The sequence below is a fragment of the Emericellopsis atlantica genome (genome assembly GCF_019669845.1).
Source record: "Emericellopsis atlantica unplaced genomic scaffold F5Z01scaffold_28, whole genome shotgun sequence".
In the NCBI taxonomy this organism is placed as follows: Eukaryota; Fungi; Ascomycota; class Sordariomycetes; order Hypocreales; family Bionectriaceae; genus Emericellopsis; species Emericellopsis atlantica.
Genome location: NW_025764730.1, coordinates 1 through 18,171, shown reverse-complemented (window position 1 = coordinate 18,171; position 18,171 = coordinate 1). Strand labels below are relative to the sequence as shown.

The following is an 18,171-nucleotide window of genomic DNA, read 5'->3' as shown; positions in this document are numbered from 1 at the left end:
ATCTTATAAGCCTTATAATCCACGGGTATTATTTGCTTTATATAATAATCCCCTTAGTATATAAGAAGCCTAGCTTTACTATAGTTAGTCTCTACTAGCTCCTTAGCTATTAATATAATTATCTACGTAAGATCTACTATCTCGTATATAGACTATAACCCGACCGCTTAAGTTAACGATATCCTAGTATACTTAGTTTATAAACCGACTTTAGATCTACCTACCCTATAGCTAGTCTGACCCGAACGTTATAAGGCCCCTAAAGGGATCCCTGTAAGTATTCTAGGGACCCTTATAAAGGTCCTATAAGAGGGCCTCGCAAGGCACCTAATAAGGGCATTAGGTCCCTATTTTCAATAGTATCTTATGCGCTTGAATATAGTAGACTATATACGCGGTGTAGAGCTACTAGGCCTCGTCCCTGCTCGATCATAGCTAAGGAATATAGTCCGTCGGCCGCTCGTTAATGCCTTCGACCTAATAGTCACGAATATATAGCCCCTGGCGGCTGCCTAAATATTAGCGGCCTAGATAAGGGCTTCACGAGAGGGATATTCGTTCTCAGGTGTAACGTTCGGGTCAGACTAGCTATAGGGTAGGTAGATCTAAAGTCGGTTTATAAACTAAGTATACTAGGATATCGTTAACTTAAGCGGTCGGGTTATAGTCTATGTGCGAGATAGTAGATCTTACGTAGATAATTATATTAATAGCTAAGGAGCTAGGTAGAGACTAACTATAATAAAGCGTAGCTTCCTATATACTAGTTATAAATATAAGGGCTCACGGGAGCGTCGTGATCTAGTAAGCTATGCGTTAATATTAGAGCGTGGGCTTACGGTAAGGTCGTGAGCCATACTCTATGCGTGGTGGTATGATTAGAGGAAAAAGTAAGGTACACGTGAGAGGCGCATGCGGTCGCATGCTGGGTCGTAACATTAGGGGGTAAGGTATTGTCGATAGACTCTCTAGTAGTCGGAGGGTCGCTTATAATTACGAAGGAGCCTTTGGATAATAATTAGTGGCTTAATTATACGTTAGAAAATAAGGCTCGCTTGGATGCTCCTAAGGAAAGTGTCCTTAAGTGCAGTAGTGTCGTTAGGTGAAGTATCTAATTAGTGCGTAAGTAGCTTTTGTGGGCTCTAGCTGACTAAGTAATCTTATTTGCGCACCTAGGTGCGCACCTATTGACCCCCGGCACCCATACATGGCTCAGTCAGCACGGGCCACCTTTCGAGAGCCACCTGCACGATTTCCTTCAAGTCAACCGGGACCGAATGGGTGTGCACTCGCCGTGCCCGATTGCAGAGAAGCAGGACGTCTTCCTTGAAAGCAGTAAGCACGTGAAAAACAATCAATCTCGATTTTGCAGAGTGTACTCACCGGCCTGCATGCTCCCTTCACTGCGTCGCCAGTTCGCGTCAGGTTTGTTACTTGCCAGTGCCCCGTTGTCCCGTTCGCCATTGGACTTGCTGGTATCGTCAAACGGCTTGTGGCCAGCTGACCCCAGAGAACGGCGGTTCTTTTCGGCCTGGTGTTTTCTCCACCAGATGGGCGGCACACCATTGTAGAGACCCAGGCTCTGAAGCGTGTCCTTGTCTTGGGGCATCTCGTGCTTGAACCGACAGCCTTGCTGCTCAAAGGCGCAGATGCCCTCGTGGATCCACTTGTCACAGTATATCTTTGTCTTCTTTGTGTTGACGGAACCTGCGGCTCGATGCTGTTGATATTTGTTAGCACACTCACCATACCCCTGGGAGGAGCAATGCAGCCGAGACTCGAGACATACAGACGAGGGAGGCGAAGCCTGATCTCTTGTTAGCACAGCACCTCCCTTCGTTTGTCATGGACGAAACGTACCTGCACCATGATACGCTCATTCAAACCCAAGGCGCGAACGCTGGACACAATCTCCATGCCCAGCCGCAGATCCTCAACGGCATTGACTCCCTGTAGAGGTGGCAAGCGGTCTGCCGCAACGAGCCTTGTTACTTTACCACCTCCTCGGTCAAGGTAGACGTGATGGCCGTCCGTCCTGATGATGAGTTCGGGCAAGCGCGTAGCAGAAGTCAAGGTCTGCATCCGCAGAGGATGTGTGTCTTGCTGCTGAGGGGCCAACGTCAGATTCTGGAACGCAGACAAGTTGTCGAGATCGGCTGGCGTAGGCGGGTTGGTGGTATAGTTGTGCCATTGCACGTTTGGGACGGTAGACCAGATGGTTTCTCCCGCGCGATGGGGCATGCTGACCATGCCGGTGACATGGTTCGTTCGAGGGACTGATTGCTGTCCAGCAGCGAGCATCTGAGACGTTACTGGGTATCCTCTGTTGGTGAGGCCCAAAGTGCTCGAGTTGTTGCGGTGCTGGGCATACGTGTTGGGAGGCTGGCGACGGGCAAAGGACGCTCCTGAGGTTGAGGCTGCCGTACTGTCCCGGCTCATGGGGTACACGCGCTGCGGAGTGAGAGGAGGAGATGGATTGGCATCTCTGGCCGGGCGAGGCGTCATGTTGGCGGAGTCGGCCGGGGAAAAGAGATGTGTCATGATTCGCAGACAAAGAATAGTGGTGTTCGACGCTGTATACTACATGCAGACAGCACCAGACTGCGATATAGGTGCTCAGTCGAATAAGCCGATGTCAAGAATGAGAACAACGAGGAATGGATCACAGCTTCTTTTGGATTTCTAGTAGATGGGACCAGGTTATCACTTGGTCAGGTCAAACGGCGTTTGCTTTGCTACTTTTGTTGACCGTCGGCAAGATGCATGAAGCCAACGGTTAGATCTGATGGATCCCGGTCACTCATTTCGCTGCACGTCAACGAAGCATATGCAGGCAAGCAATGTCGTATTGCGTCCGAGCCAAGCTACGCATCCCTGCTTGATCGGTACTGCCGTGTGCCCTCTGCCGTCAAGCCCTGGCGGTGAATATAGGCTGATGGTTGTGCCTGAAGCCAGTGTGTCACCGTCGAAGCCATGTTCAAGAGTCTCTTCCCCCGTGTTCAGTTGATGATGCTATGGGTATGTTCCTAAATCCAACGGACCGCTAGCTCCATGTGCCCCTCTTTCTCCTGTTGCTTAGTGCTGTTAGTAATATCGCGAATTGTTGCTCTTTCTTCTCGCGGGGCCATGCAGCGCGCTGTATTGAATCCATGGCTAACCGTATCTGTGCTTCTGTTGTGTTCGCATCTATTGTCATCGTCCGTGTCCGATGGTTACTCCCGTTTGCAGGGACAGCATTTGCTCGCCCCATACTTGCCAGTTGCTGCGTTGGTATTGCACTCGCTGGTGGAAACATGGGCGCCTGCACTGGCGCTGCCTGTTGCTGCTGCTGTGGAGGCTGTGGCGGATGGCCGTGCTGCATGCTGCCATTTACTGGACTGTTTCCGATGTATCCACGGAAGCGGGGGTCAGGGGCTCCTCTACCATTTCCATGGGCGATGGCGTGGGAGGGCAAGCTGGCGTTGGCTTGCGTTTGGTTGGAGTCTCTGTGGCCGCGGCTGACGTTGCTCGGGACGGGGTTTTGGCCGGGGTAGGGAGCTGCTTTGGTGGGATTGCTTGCCTGCCCTTTGTAGGTGCGCGTTTTCGAGGAGTCTGTGCTTTGGGTGCCGTTGACGAGGCGGCTTTTGCTGCGGCCGCCTGTGGCTGCGGTCCGGAGATCTTGCGCTTCGGACACGACATTTGCTTGGTCTTGGGAGTCTGTTTGTTCTGCTTGTTAATGGATGCTGCTTGTTTCTTGGGCGTTGACTTGTTGGAAGGGGTGGATGCTGATGCTGGTTTTGTCTTGGAGGTTTGCTTTGGCTTCCTACCTTTGGTAGCCTCAGCTTCATCTTCGGATTCCTCACCTTCGTCAGAGCCGGAATAGGCGTCGGACGAATCCGCTGAATCAGCTTCGGCTTGGCCCAACAGGGCCGCCGCTTCGGCAGCTGCATTTGCGTTGTTGTCGACCACCTTGTAGCAAGTTAGCTCACGTAACACTGCCTGGGAAGTCCCGACATCACTCACCGCTCTCCTTCGACCACCACGTCCCAGTACCTCCTTCTTGGCCTCTGCTTCTTTCCGTGCTTCCTCTTCACGTTGGGCCAGGATCTGGTCCCAAACACTAGACTTGAGTGGCTCGGGCGCCGCTTCCTCACTCGTGCCGAGATTGTTGTCGAATCCGGACTTCTCGTTTGCCCATACCTTGGCGTACGAGAATTGTGTTTCAGCGGAGCCTTCTTCAGTCGTTTCGGTCTGCTCTACCACGGAACGATCTAGTAGTTTGTCAACAGACGCCGAGTCATAAACGATGGCGTCCTTTTGGTAGTTCTCGTCAAACAATGCTTTGGCGCCATGCTGTAGGATAGACTCCAGGTCATCCCCTGCAAGGTCGTCATCGTCCATGCTCTCAATCAGTGCGTGATCGAGGGCCATCTTCTTGCGGCCAATCTGCATGATGCGCTCCTCGACCGAATCCTTCGTCACAAGTTGAAAGCAGAGGACCTTCTTCTTCTGGCCGATACGATGGGCACGCGACAGAGCCTGGATGTCCTGGTGAGGGTTGAAGTCAGGGTCCATGATGATGACAGTGTCCGCAGTGGCGAGGTTGATGCCCACACCACCAGCGCGCGTAGAAAGCAGGAAAGCAAACAGCTCAGAGTCTGGTGCGTTGAAGGCGTCGATACGTCGCTGCTTCTCGAGACTGGAGATCTGTCCATCCAAGCGTCGGTACCCGAATCCTAAGCCCACCAGGAAATCTTCAACAATGTCTAGCTGCTGTAGAAACTGACTGAAAATGAGCACTCGGTGACCGCGTTCCTTGAGTTTGGGCAGCATGATCTGTAGAAGAATGAGCTTCGCAGAGGCTTCGACTAGGTTGCGGTGCAACACGACTTGATCGTGGTGTCGCTCCTCAATAGCGTCTGAGTAGATAAAGGGATGACACAAGCATTTGCGCAGCTGCATCAAAATGTTGTTCAGACTTCCGCGCTCCTTCTTACTCATTTTGCTGTTAGCAAACATGGACTGGATGAGCTGGGGATTTTTGGCCATGATGCTCTTAGAAAGCTTCTCCTGAATGACCGTCATGGACACGGGAATGATGATCTGCGCCATGGGTGGAAGGAATTTGAGGACGCTAGCTTTCGTACGGCGCAGGAAATATGGTCGGATCTTCTCGTGCAGCTTTGGTAGCGTCTCCTTGTCGAGGACTGCGAACTTTTCATCAAGCTTGGCTGCGTTCTGGGTGTCGTCGATGAACTGCAAAAGGTTGAAAAGCTCGCGCTTGTTATTCTGCAAAGGAGTGCCCGTAAGCAGGAGGCGGAAGGGAATCCTCATGGACTTGAGAGCACCGTAAAGAAGGTTTGAATCATTCTTCAGTCGTTGGCCCTCGTCAACCACGAGGCCCTGCCAGTGTACGTTCTTGAAGAGGTTCTTGGTGTTTGGGTCGGCGGCTGAATCATAAGACATGATCACCACATGCGCCATCATGTCGCTGGATTGCTCGGGGAAGAGCTCGTACTTGTATGCCAATTCTTGCGGCGCGCGACCGCCATGATAGGTTACCACACGCAAGTCCGGTACCCAACGCTTGAACTCGCGGCGCCAGTTGGGGCATGTGGCATTCGGCACGACGATGAGAAAGGGCCAGATCTGCGTTTTGGTTAGGTAACAAATTTTTGAAGAAGACACGGATTGCATACCTGAGGATGGTCTTGGATCAACGAAGTCACCAAGGCCACGACCTGAACTGTTTTCCCCAACCCCATCTCGTCAGCCAGCACCACACTCCTGCCACAATGGAAATTGTCAAGCATCCAGTTCAGACCCTCGATTTGGTACCCCATGAGAGTGCCCTGTTGTAAACCTTTGGGTTGCTGAGTGACTTCTTTGTACGGCGCGGCCTTGTACTGCTTGACTCGCTCTTGGACCTTACGGTGGGAGACAGGTTCAAAGTACTTGCCTTCCAAGTAGTCGTAGAAGGCTTCCAGGAAGGCGTTGTGTATGTCCTTGCCGCTGTCCTCGGTTGGAGGTCGATCCCAAACGACATCACCGTACCCAAGTCCCTGGAATTTGACAAAGATCTTCTGGATGTAGCCAACGTTTGCGAGTTCCTCAGCGCGAGACTCGGATCGGGGTGCAGACTTGTCCCACTTGACGTGCAAAATCACATCAGGCATCAGGTACTCGTCGGGAATGGCCTGCTTCTCATCTCGGATCAAGAGACTTTTCTCGGCATCCTTCTTTGCAAAGGAATTGCGGGATACCGTGGCAGCCGTGCCGAACACCCACGCACCCGCCTTCCACTTGCAGTGTGCGTAAGATTGCCCTTCGTACTTGACAAGATACTCCTTGTCATCCTCACTCACTTCCGAGTAGGATAAGTTGTATGCGGTCTCCCCTCGAGTCTTGACGAACAGATCAGTTGGTCGCCAAGCAACGAGCCTATGAATGTTGCGTCGCGCTGTTCTACAGTCGTTACACTGCCAATCAATGGAGTAGTCCTTGAGACGCTCAGATCGTACATCGTCGGTGGGTGAGTGCTCCCCGATGGGTGGTAGATGCTCAAAGTGCCAGCCACGATGACACTTGACGCAGCGAAACAGGGTGACATCGCCGTTGTTAACGAGAGCCAGGTTCACAGGCGTGATGGGATCTATGCCGCCATTTTCCTCGCGCAGTTTCTCCTCCTGGCGGGATGTTTTCTTCTCCGAGAATGCTTTGCAGGCCTTGCCGGGCAGTTTGCATTCCTGGCACCGATCGTATTTTGGTGCGTTGACGTCTTTCTTCTCGTACAGTCCAATGCAGAACTTGCATTGTAGAACGAATTCACTGTCGCCGATCTTGGTGACCATGTGTTCACGACCACTCCGATAGCCGATGCAGCTCTTGTGGTACGTCAGGCTACAGCCCTGGCAGTATATCAGCTGGCTGCTTTGACTCGAGCGACAAGTGTGACAAGTAGCGTGGTGATGTGCAGCAAACGACGATTGGGGGTCGATTTGCCGATAGACTTCCCGAATGGAAATAGCCTTGGGGGGGCCGATAGGCTTCTCCTGGACCAAGTAGAGAGACTCTTCATCGAAAGCATCGTCATCACCCATGCTGTACTTGTGCCTGGTGCTTCTATTCGATCGACGAGGCGCATCAAACTCAATGTCTGACGCTGGTGACTTGTTCCTTGAGCGCCCAGGCAGCTTGCCGCGCATGGTAAGCCGTCGATATCTGCCCTTCTGCCCAGGCTTGAAGACCGAGACATCAGAGGTGATGAAGGGAATATGGTCCGGATCATCGCCTGACTGTTGCAATTCGTCCATGTCCTCGGTAGGGGGTGCCGGTGCTATCGGGGGACGCCTCCTCTCACGAGTACTTCGGCGCGGAGCTTGCATGACAATGTCTTCGTCTTCATCGTCGTCCAGCTCTGCTTGTGAATGGTTATCAAAGTTATAGTGAGTAGTGACGCGAGAGCTGCGCATGGGCCTGGAAGCACGCCGATGCTCTTCCTCGTCATCGAGGTCGTCAACAAAGCTTTCAGGGGAGGAAAAGCGCTCTCCTGGTAAGAAATCATCGCCACCAGGGCGCTTGCGTTTACCGAGAACTTCATTCGAAGGAGTGTAGAAGCGATGGAGAGCCATTGGGCCGTTCTTGTGAGCGAGTAGTTGATTGTGCGTAAGCTTTTTGCGTCAGCGATGTCGTAGTTGAAGGGGTTGAGTGATGATGTGTTAATGATTGAATGAAAGATATGAGGTGGGTAATGAGGAAGAGAGAAGCCAGATTGCCCGGGGCTGTGCTCCTGGGTCAATTCGAATGGAACGTGCGAGATGAACTGATCTTGAGGAGGGAAAACGGAGGGGACCCGAATCAACGAATTCCTGTTCGCGGGCTTGACAAAACCATCCTGTCGAGAAGGGAACAGCCCGTGGACACGGGACTTTGGGAGCAAGGGAACAGCTGGTGCGCAATTGGTAAATACCAGGTTGAAAGGCCACTTACCAGCTCCTCTCTGCCATCTGTGAACTCTACGGAAAAGCCCGCGAGGCCAGCAGAGTTGTAGTCCTCTCCTTTCACAAAGTCGACAATGTCACTGACCACCTCAACATACTCGTGTCTTTCCGACGGCGATATCGGCTGTAAGAGAACTTCGACATTTTGTGACAGAGGTTGGTCTTGGGTCTTGCGCGGCGCTGGCTCGGTAGCTTGGGGCTCGTTCGTGCGGATAGGTTGTGTTGGCTCGTGCAGCGACGCGGCTGCGTTGTCGTTGGTATCCAAAGTCTCAATATCAAGCTCAGCTTGTTCTGGCGAGGCCACCACCACATCCGTCGCATCTTGTTCAGCCACGTGGTCCTCTTCCTGAACGTTGGACTCGGGACCGTCTAGGCCCAGTGATGCCTGCAACGCCCGTAATGCCAGTTCTTCGGGGCACAACTCCTCTTGAATGTTCGGAGCTATTTGATTGTCGTTGCTGGCGATGCGATCTTCATCGTCACTGGTGTGGTCCCCATCGTCACCACGGCTGTCGAAGTCGAAGGACATGTCCATTGATCGGTCGTTGCAGCTCCCATCTTCCACAGGCAAATGCGTCGCACTGACTCCCGCCACGATGGGAGGATCGTCGGAGTCCATCTGGCCCAATCGTCAACACCAGATCTGCAATAGCAGTAGGATGCGCCTCGCGATGACTTCAAAACTTACCTTTGCGACTGGTGGGGTTCACAGTACGAAAAGGCGATGGTTATGAACTCGCAGGTAGCGCTGACGTGGGCATATTGCTTTTCAAAAGGGGGAATAAGGTTGATCAGGGTGTGAAACAGCAGCCAAGGTAAAAGTCAAGTGTACTTCACTTCATGGTGAAGTGATAATAGCAAAGTCGCATTCGACAGTGGGCATTTCGTCTTGGGGAACGCGGTTTCGACTGCTGAAGCGCGTCCGATGTCGTCCACCAAAGGCCTGGCGCTGGCCCTGCTGCATGGTCCCCTGCCGCAGGTCCCTTGGCGCGGGATACCTCTCAAAGCTCTCACCGCCCGCTACATTCGGTCTAGTGGCGTGGCTGAAAAAGACATGCCGCGATGTTGGTCGCAGTACGCCATTTCCTTTCTGGACTCGAGGATGATCTCGCGATAATTAATCTTTCGTCACCTCGCAACCCTATTTACGGGGAAACTGACCATGCAATGATAAGAGCACTCAAGCTACAGACTCCGGGTCTCAATCGACCGATTCTCCAGTCACATTCTCCTTCGTTGTCTAAGATCTTCACCCGAGACGCCAGCTTATCGGCTATTCATCGCGGCCTTCGCCAGTCCGAACGAGCAGAGTATGGCGAAGCTCGAGAGCGTGCTCCGGCCCGTCGCCCGCGAAATCCAAGCGACCGCGTCGTGAACTCATTCGGACGCCCACGTACATCCGGGCAAGATGCGCGCGCGCGATCCGAGATCCAGTCTCTTACACAGAAGGCCTTGGATGGGGCGGGTTCCAAGAGACAGCAGGCAAAGCTGCTGTCCAAGTTGAAGAAAAAGCAGGATGAGGTCGATGGCACAGGCAAAAAGACGCGTAGGAAAAGGTTCCACGATGAGACGACGGATTTTGGCAAGAACAGCTTGGTATATCAGTTGAAGCATGGGCATTTGCAAGGACTCAAGGATACCATCGATCCGCCAGTCAAGCCTCGGGGCACGCGAATGACCAACGACGATTTCAAACAGCGAATGGACAACACCTCTGACGAAGTCTCTGCTACTGGTGGTCGCAGGCGACCTATGACATGGAGGCGAGAAGACAGGCCCGACCAGCGTGCACGAGAATCGTTCGGTTCCGGGAGAGGCCGCTTCTACGCTGACGGCGACCGCCCAGGGCGATCCTTTCAACGACGTGATGGCCGACCCGCCCGCAATGTCGACACATCCGACGACAGGGACACCCGTCCCACCCGCCACGAGCCTGAAGATGGCGTATTTCGACCTGCGCCGCGCGAACGGAGACACAACATGATGCCACTCCAAGTGAAATACACGACCGCCGCCTCCCAGTTCCTCTACGGAACGTCTGTCGTCAAATCAGCCCTCGACCAAGGTCAGCGAAAACTGTACAACCTCTACATCTATGGCGGTGAGAATCGTCGCCAGACGTGGGAGACTGTCAGGATCAAGAACCTTGCCAGGCAGAAGAACGTGCCCATCACAATAGTTCCCGCCGAGGATCAGCGATTGATGGACAAAATGAGCCAGGGCAGACCACACAACGGCTTCGTACTGGAGACCAGCCCACTGCCCACGAGGAAGGTGGCATCCCTCGGTGCTCTCGAGGAGAGACCCGATAAGCTAGGCTTCCATGTCGAGCTCGGGTATCAGAGTAAAGAGGAGGACAAGGTGAATGGTTCGGACACATTTGTCCCAAGGAGGAGTGCGGTCACGGCTCGGCCTCTTGTGCTCTTCCTCAACGAGGTCGTCGACCCAGGCAACCTAGGCGCCATCATCCGCACAGCGAGCTACCTCGGTGTGGACGCCGTCGGCATCTCGTCCTCTGGATCCTCGGATCTCACTCCCGTTGTGCAAAAGTCAGGCGCCGGGGCCATTGAAGAGATGACAATCTTCAAAGTCGACAATGCCGAGTCATTCCTCCGCGACTCGAGCAACGCGGGTTGGAAGACGTATGCTGCAGTACCACCCATCGACAACAGACTCGCTCGCCAGAATCGCGAGAGGATCATCACGACGGACGACGTCGAGCGCAGCAGCCCCGTCTCACAACACCCGTGCGTGATCGTGCTTGGCAACGAAGGCATCGGACTGCCGAAGCCAGTCAAGGCTGCATGCACGCACTGGGTGTCTATTCCCAAGTTCATGCAGGAAACGTGCGTGGACAGTTTGAACGTCAGTGTCGCAGCGGGTCTTCTTGTACACTCCTTTGTGAAGAAGCCCTTATCCTCGGACGTTGCTCGGGAGGAGGCTGCAGAGCATGAGTGTGAAGATGAAGCTGGCGACGAGGTTGCTGAGCCTCAGGGGGAGAAGATGTTCTAAGCGCGAGGCACACCTGGCTTATACAACACACTGTAGGGCGCGATACTTGTACATTATGACACCATGGGCGGCGTCTCTCACATACGGCAGTCTGACAGCATCGACGCGGAGTTGGTCATGGGCATTTGCATTTCATGTACCTAGAACTTGTACACACCATTGTAATTGAAGATTTTGCTATCACAGAGAAGTATTCATATCTGCAGATCCAGACCGATGTTCTCGATTAGGTGATGCCTGCCCTCGAGCCTATCTTCATGTTGTCTCCCAGAGCAAGTCGGTCTGGGGGGTTTGTAGATCTTCAGCCAGACTGGGAATCTCACTACAGCGCGTCATCGATCAATCATCCACTGGTGAGGTACGCATCAGATATATTAAAAATACTTCACTGCGTATCCTGAGATCCTAAGTATACGGTATGTCCGAGCTGTGCGGAGACGACCTATTAAGAGGCGCAGACGGCCACGCTGCCATTACATTCCAGTCCGGAATGTGCCCAGTCTGTCTTGCGTCTTTACATAGAACGAGACAGGAGTCTCCTCGAAAATCATAACTTCAGTTTAAACAGACGAAATACCTTTCGACTCTGAGAGACGACAATTAAAATGACTGAAACAAGCGCCTTGACGGCGCCTCACTTCTGTCGTCGGCCCAGCCACCCGATTTTCCGTGTGTATTCATGCACATCGACCACACGACGCAAAGCATCCAACACATGTAACGCTCATCTCATACGAATATTCGTAGAGTCTTGAGTCTTTCATACCGCCACATTCAAGATGCGCTCTCTACTGCTCTTACCGCCCTCCATCCTGCTGGCACTCGCAGACCCCTCGCCCACCGCCCTGCGCAAGCTGCATCCTGATTCCTCAGAGAAGCTGTTCGCCGAACACCTCGCCTTCTCTCCCGCCTTCAACCTCCCACTTGTTGTTAACAATGCTGCAGAGAACGTCACGGCACGTTTCTACGCGCGCGCGTTCTCGGCGCATTTCTCGGGCGGCTTTGGCACCGGATTGCTGGAGAAGAGGTCATCCTGCCCCACGAACATGAAATCCTGCACCAACACGGGGAATCCCGCCAAGTGCTGTCCAGCAGGGACGAACTGCGTCAGTGTCGACGACGCTTCCGTAGGGAGGGTCGCATGTTGCCCCGAGGGCTCGGAATGCGGCGGCGGAGTGGGCGCATGCCCAGCCGACAGCGTCACCTGCTCGGTTGAGCTGGGCGGAGGGTGCTGCATCGCAGGGTATATCTGCAAAGGGGTCGGCTGTGTGAAGGCAGGGGACGGCAATGGTGGATCAGAGACGACCACGGTGGAAGAGACGACGACGATGGTGGAGGAGACGAGCACGACGACTGAAGAAGAAGCGGAAACTACCACGGCGCGTGAGACGTCGACCACGGAGAGAACAACAACTAAAGAGGAAGAGAGCACTACGGAAGAGCGAAGTACGACTTCGGAGGAGGACACTGCCACAACCACACAAGAGCCTACCGATACAGAGACAGGCGGTGCGCCGTTTCGACCTACGCTGACTTCGGAACCTGAAGACACCCAGACAGGCTGTAAGTAGTACACTGCGATCTTTTCTACGGTCAGAGATACTAACAACAGAAACCAGGCCCTACCGGCTTCTATGGCTGTCTTGCCACTCATGGCGGTGGTTGCTGTCGCACAGACCGCAACTGTGATGTCCAATCCTGCCCACCAAGCTCCTCGACCATGCTCATCTCCGACGGCGTGACTGTCGTCGTGGATGCGACCGACGTGCCGGACGAAGGTGAAGGGACATGCGCAGACGGCTGGTCTCTCTGCGGTGACGAAGGGGGTCCCACGCCAGGGTGCTGTCCCAGCGGATACAGCTGCGGGACTGCGAGTTGTTTCTCGAAGCAGAGTGGCGGAGAAACGGGAACAGTGCAAAAGGAGTTCCCTGACGATGAAGATGACGCTGCGGCCATTACAAGGCTGAGCAGCGTGTCGATCATGGTGGTTTTGGCTGGCTGGTTCCTGATGTGAGATCAAATGTGGACAATGCGTTATGATGAACGAGATAGAATGTACTTGATGACATTGTAAATTATTTATACCCCATATAGTCTATACCCCATACAAAAAAATGCCCAAACGCCGGCTATGTGTGATGACATTTCTAAAACAGAAGCACACTGTGCAAGGCCATCAGTGCCAGCCAACCAGACAGGCCGATGACCAGTGGCGAGGACGCAGAGCCCTTCTCGATACCGCAACAGTTCCAGTCGTAGGTCACGTTGTTCATCTGCGCGGCGACCTCGAACACGCTGCCAGGGGGGTCACCGTAGTTGTAGTAGTCCACGTTGAGAATGTTGGGTGCGCGGCCCCAGTCCTCCCTGCATTGATTCGCCGTGACGCCCAAGCTACCGTACCCTGTGACGTTGTTTGTCACATTGAGCAGGCTGACCGCCGGGACGAGGAGGGAGGCGCCAAACACGTTGAATTCGACGTTGAGGTTGTGGTTCATCAGATACAGCCTGTCCTTGGCGTCCTTCTCACTCAGGTTGGGTGGCCGCTGGACCGTGCAGGGAAAGTCGCGGTCCTGTGGGTCAAAGGGCGTCTCCCACATCTGGGCAAACTCGTCCAGGAGCCACGGGTACTCCTGCTGGTTTGCGTTGTAGTCCATGAACATAATCACCCTCTTCCCCCGGAGGATGAGGTTTTCCAGGGTTGGCCAGTCGTCGAGCTTCATGGGGAGGTAAGGCGCCTCGTAGGTGTACTTCAGAATGCCCGTCTTCTGGATATATGGTGCATACACGGAGGGAGCAGAGTAGTTCCCGTTGCCAAGAAGGATAGTGACCACGTCGTAGGGATGGGCTTCCACCCAATCCGCGACATCGCCCAGCCAATCTGTGATAGGACCGGCGTCGAGCAGATCACAGGTCGAGTGGCAGAAGTGGGGGACGTTGCTACCCTCAGGGAACTGAATTTGGGCCTGGATGAAGCGGACGCCGTCGTCCAGCTGTTGTTTGACATGCAGCTCCTGGTTGGAGCCCGAGTTGCCAGGGCGGACGAACGGGGAGTTGTGGCAGCCAACATTTGTGATGTTGGAGTACTTGCGCGTACATAGCTCGACGTAGTTGTTACAGGGCTGTGTATTTGTTGGCTTGACAGTCGTTGTGGTCGTGACGTTGTTGGTGACAGTGACGGTGGGCGTGTAGGATGCGGTATAGCTGCCGCTGGTAGGCGTGTCCGTCTCTGGATTGCCGAGCGTGATCCGGCCAGTGTAGGTCTGGTACGGTCCTGTTGGTATAGCCGTTGCGTCGTCTACTCGCTGCGTCTTTGTGCCGGTATAAAAGTCCAGCTTCGAAGTGGCGGTAAATGAGGCGATGGGCGCTGTAGGACCATCTTCGGCATCCCCCGTCTCGGTGCCTGACCTGGCGTTGGACTTGGATGCAGTGTCCAAGGTTGACTCGTCCGATTCTGTGCTCTGTGCATGCGTGTGGCTGAGCAACGCAGCACATGCTGTGAGAAGCAGTAGGACGCGCATGGCGACGGTTGGACGATTGAGCGACTGACCCCAGCCGTGACCGAGGCAAAGAGGCGCGCAGTATTCTCAAGCCGGAGAATTCGAGAGCGTGGCCAAACCAGGTCGGGAGGTCCTGTTGTGTGGTGCAAAGTCAATTGTCGATTGAATGGTGGTCTAGGTCGTGAAGCAACGATTGGAAGATTATTGACGACGACGTCACGGGTAGTGGAGGACGCTGTAGGGGCTTACTGCAGCCTGCAGAGCCTGCCCGGCCTGTTCGGTCTGCGGCGCTAGCAGAAGCTTAGCCTGTGGCTAGCGGTGAATAATCACTGGAGCTAGTCGCTGCAGCCTGAAGGGGACTGGAATCACTGGATAAAGCGGCGTATTCGATGTCGGAGAAGAAAGCCAGGCATGAGTCGATGACACACGCCACGCGCCAGTTGCAAATTTCAATCATGGAACGCATTATCTCCGAAAAGCAGAAGCACGGCCTCGCAATTTTCGAAAGTCACCAGTCGAGACGTTGGTCGAGACGTTGATCGAGCGACTGTACCGCTGGCGGGTCCACGGATCTTCAGCGATTGTTGAACAAAACCCTGAGAGGCTGATCAGAGACTGGAGCAAGGTCCAGTTGTCGTATCAATCCGAATTACGCGTCACCTGCCTGATCCTGGGCACCAGGCGGCACGAGCTGAGACAGCCCAAGGCCGCGTGCGTCATGCACGATCGGCAGCACGCGAGACCGGACAAGGGGTCACTGTGCCTGAATGTAGACCGGACTGTCGTAGCGCCTCGCCTCGCATGAACGCTGCTGCCCTGGAGGCGTTTTGAGATGGTCGTGAATTGTAAATATTGATTGCTCTTTTAACGGGAATTAGCGATTGCGATCGTCCCTTGAGCCCGGCAGTGTGTGCAGATCGGCGTCCAGAATGCTTCCACAATTTATCTTCAAGGTGCCCACTCCGTCATGCCAGGCCTCTGCAGTCAGTGCATAAGCCCCTAATAATAGTAGTCCACTCTCCAGTCCCGCAAACCCCGGCGTTGGGTGCTGCGCATTTCGTCACTTGGCTGCCCAGACGTGTTTTCCAGTCCAGTCCTCATCGCCAGCATCCTCACCTCAGCTCACTTTACCTGGCGCGAAGATTCAACAACCTCGTGCAAGAGACTGGAGCTCAGCGGCTGGGACCATGGCGCCGCACCGCCGCAACACGACTATAGCCACAAGTGTCTTCTACCTACTCTCGCTGCCGTTCCTTATCCTCGTCTGCATCGGCAACACGCACATCAACAGCACTCTCAACTCCATCTACTTCTTGAAACTCGATGTATCGCACATCATCCCCATCAGTGTCGCCAACTCCAATCTCCTCAACTCTGTGGCCCGGAGCTTGGGTCTCCATGACTTCTACACCGTCGGACTATGGAACTACTGCGCAGGATATCTCGGCGAGGGCGTGACCGAGTGCTCCAAACCAGAGAGCTTCTTCTGGTTCAATCCTGTCAAGGTGCTCGTCTCTGAGCTGCTCGCCGGCGCGACAATCGCCCTCCCCTCGCAGGTCACGACGATTCTCAACCTGCTGCGGATCGGATCGCAGGTCATGTTTGGCTTCTTCCTCACAGGCACGGTGCTCAACTTTGTCCTCATGCTTCTGTCACCGCTCGCCATCTACACACGATGGTTCAGTCTCGCGCTCTCCATCCTGAGCCTCATCTCTGCTATTCTGGTCGGCGTCGCCGCCGTCATTGCGACAGTGATCAGCGTGGCCGCCAAGATCGCCCTCACCGCGCAGGACGAGCTCAATCTCAGCGCAGACATTGGCATCAAGATGTTTGTCTTCATGTGGCTCGCCGCTGTGTTCACTTTCCTCGCATTCATCCTCCACGCGGCCATGGGATGTTGTTGCAAGCCCGATCGGACTTCCAAAGCTGAGCGAAGGGAGATGGCGGAGGCCAGTGGAAGCCAAAAGGGCGGCAAGTACTCGCTCCCCAATTTTGTGAAGAGGAGGAGAAGAGGCCAGGCGCACACTGCCAGCCCGGTGTCTTCGCAGGGATAAGAGAAGGAAGGACTCGAATAATCTGCAAAATTCATCAAATGCGATGCCATGGACACGGTCGAAGCAACGAGATCAGACAGGAACAGCTCCAGCCCTCCGCGACTGCACAACGGCGCTTGTCTATGTCACAGCACCCGACACGACGACGATCCATTCCGTCAAGCTGTGGCCGGTCACGCAAGGCCGTTGCGCATTAGCCAGTGTCTTCTGCGTTGTGGAGGTGAACGGCGTCTTGGAGTTGTTGATATCAGTCCTGTCAAGGAAATTCCAAGCTGTAGACCTAGAAGGTGTTTGACAGAGAATGAGTTTATTACTAAGATATCTTGGAATTGATTCAAGTACTATACGTACTTACCAGGAGCATATATCAAGTACTTGATAACATGGTACTCAATACTTGTCTTGTCAGCCTTGCTGATTTCCCCTCTCTTTCACATCACCAGGTCCGTCAGGACGCGGCCATTTCACACGGCTTCTATCCTATATGAGCGAGCAATAAGCGAGCAACTACGAAAAACTCGCGATGGATCACTTGGCGATTCCAGCATCTATCAAAAGCTGCCTTCACGCTGGTTGAGGGTAGGCTGCCACGACACTGACGGGTCAATTCCGCGCTTGGAGTGTGATCACTGATCCCTGCCTCATCACCAGCTGGCGCTTGGCAGCCAGCCCTACGGTGGGATATTAGATCAAGAACTACCACACCGTATCAACCCCGCAGACACAACGATAGCATATATCACAACCACCCATACATACCAATATCCGTGATTTTTAAGATACCGCTACGCACTAACCTTAATAATTATTAAGAAATAATTCTTAATGCACGGATGCGTAGGCTTCTTGCGAGTAAGATACTCGAATTTCTAAATAACACGATCGTTCGTGATAGTAGTAGGGCTATATTAGAAATTACGCTTAAGAGAGCTCTAGTAACCTAGGCCGTCCCGCGTTTAGTCCCCCGCTAGAACTTAACTACCTTTAAAGACTATATTTATGGCTAGTATTTCTTAAATATCCCTATTAATAAGATACTTTAAGATATTAATTCACGCCTTTAAGATACTAGCGATCCTTTAATTAATAAGCGGACCTTATTCCGGTAGCTTAAGGCATAGGGCTTAGATATAAGATACTAGGCCCTAGATATATCGGACGCCTTTATCGACTGGGTTAAATACTTATTCTTTAACTTTAGCTTCTTAGATATATCGATTCTTCGTGAGCTTTATTAAGAAGGCTTCTACGCTTATCTCTAAGCGGTAAAGAAAGTCCGCTAGTAGCATAGTATAAAACGACGGGTTAGGATAGTTAAAGAGTAAGACGAGAGGCTTAATAACGCTATCGCCTTCCTCGACTAAGACCTCTAATAAAGTAATATAATCTTAGGATTCGGTAAGGGCTTCCTTTATTAATATATTCGTTAGAAGGCTTAAGTTATAGTCTTATAGCGCTATCTATATAACTTTTATAGGGCTGCTTTCTTAGTAGAAGTTACTAGCCGGCGAGATAGTAGCTTTAAGTAAAGAGGGGACTTTCGCGTGCTAGGACCGAACTTTCTATAGTCTCTTAACGGCTATAAAAAGCTTAGGAAGGTCGGCTTCTAGGTCTATGGTTATATTAACG

At 53.2% G+C, this 18,171-nt stretch overlaps 6 protein-coding genes across 6 annotated transcripts; 3 read left to right on the top strand and 3 right to left on the bottom strand.

Moving 5' to 3' along the window:
* Nucleotides 1-648: 648 nt before the first annotated feature.
* On the bottom strand, nucleotides 649-2,505 carry F5Z01DRAFT_676986 (uncharacterized protein; the record flags this gene model as incomplete). Its single annotated transcript, XM_046265314.1, has 4 exons — nucleotides 649-668; nucleotides 1,384-1,720; nucleotides 1,790-1,807; nucleotides 1,861-2,505. 4 exons carry the CDS (start codon nucleotides 2,503-2,505, stop codon nucleotides 649-651), a joined length of 1,020 nt encoding a protein of 339 aa, XP_046115158.1.
* Nucleotides 2,506-3,188: 683 nt separating this feature from the next.
* F5Z01DRAFT_287046 (PHD/FYVE-zinc-finger like domain-containing protein) lies at nucleotides 3,189-8,870 on the bottom strand. Its single transcript, XM_046258778.1, has 5 exons — nucleotides 8,668-8,870; nucleotides 7,969-8,598; nucleotides 5,679-7,649; nucleotides 4,003-5,628; nucleotides 3,189-3,948 (listed from the first exon to the last, which is right to left on the bottom strand). Exons 2-5 carry the CDS (start codon nucleotides 8,596-8,598, stop codon nucleotides 3,370-3,372), a joined length of 4,806 nt encoding a protein of 1,601 aa, XP_046115157.1. The 5' UTR covers nucleotides 8,668-8,870; the 3' UTR covers nucleotides 3,189-3,369.
* A 276-nt stretch (nucleotides 8,871-9,146) lies between these two features.
* F5Z01DRAFT_627932 (Alpha/beta knot methyltransferase) lies at nucleotides 9,147-10,991 on the top strand (the record flags this gene model as incomplete). Its single annotated transcript, XM_046261566.1, has 3 exons — nucleotides 9,147-9,321; nucleotides 9,388-9,714; nucleotides 9,826-10,991. 3 exons carry the CDS (start codon nucleotides 9,147-9,149, stop codon nucleotides 10,989-10,991), a joined length of 1,668 nt encoding a protein of 555 aa, XP_046115156.1.
* A 590-nt stretch (nucleotides 10,992-11,581) lies between these two features.
* On the top strand, nucleotides 11,582-13,072 carry F5Z01DRAFT_286995 (uncharacterized protein). Its single transcript, XM_046258777.1, has 2 exons — nucleotides 11,582-12,554; nucleotides 12,611-13,072. Exons 1-2 carry the CDS (start codon nucleotides 11,771-11,773, stop codon nucleotides 13,003-13,005), a joined length of 1,179 nt encoding a protein of 392 aa, XP_046115155.1. The 5' UTR covers nucleotides 11,582-11,770; the 3' UTR covers nucleotides 13,006-13,072.
* Nucleotides 13,073-13,138: 66 nt separating this feature from the next.
* On the bottom strand, nucleotides 13,139-14,509 carry F5Z01DRAFT_683324 (PLC-like phosphodiesterase; the record flags this gene model as incomplete). The annotated part of the gene is made up of 2 exons (XM_046265840.1): nucleotides 13,139-14,367; nucleotides 14,482-14,509. The coding sequence occupies 2 exons, from the start codon at nucleotides 14,507-14,509 to the stop codon at nucleotides 13,139-13,141; spliced, it is 1,257 nt and encodes a 418-aa protein (XP_046115154.1).
* Nucleotides 14,510-15,675: 1,166 nt separating this feature from the next.
* On the top strand, nucleotides 15,676-16,542 carry F5Z01DRAFT_676981 (SUR7/PalI family-domain-containing protein; the record flags this gene model as incomplete). Its single annotated transcript, XM_046265313.1, has 1 exon — nucleotides 15,676-16,542. The coding sequence occupies one exon, from the start codon at nucleotides 15,676-15,678 to the stop codon at nucleotides 16,540-16,542; it is 867 nt and encodes a 288-aa protein (XP_046115153.1).
* Nucleotides 16,543-18,171: the final 1,629 nt, after the last annotated feature.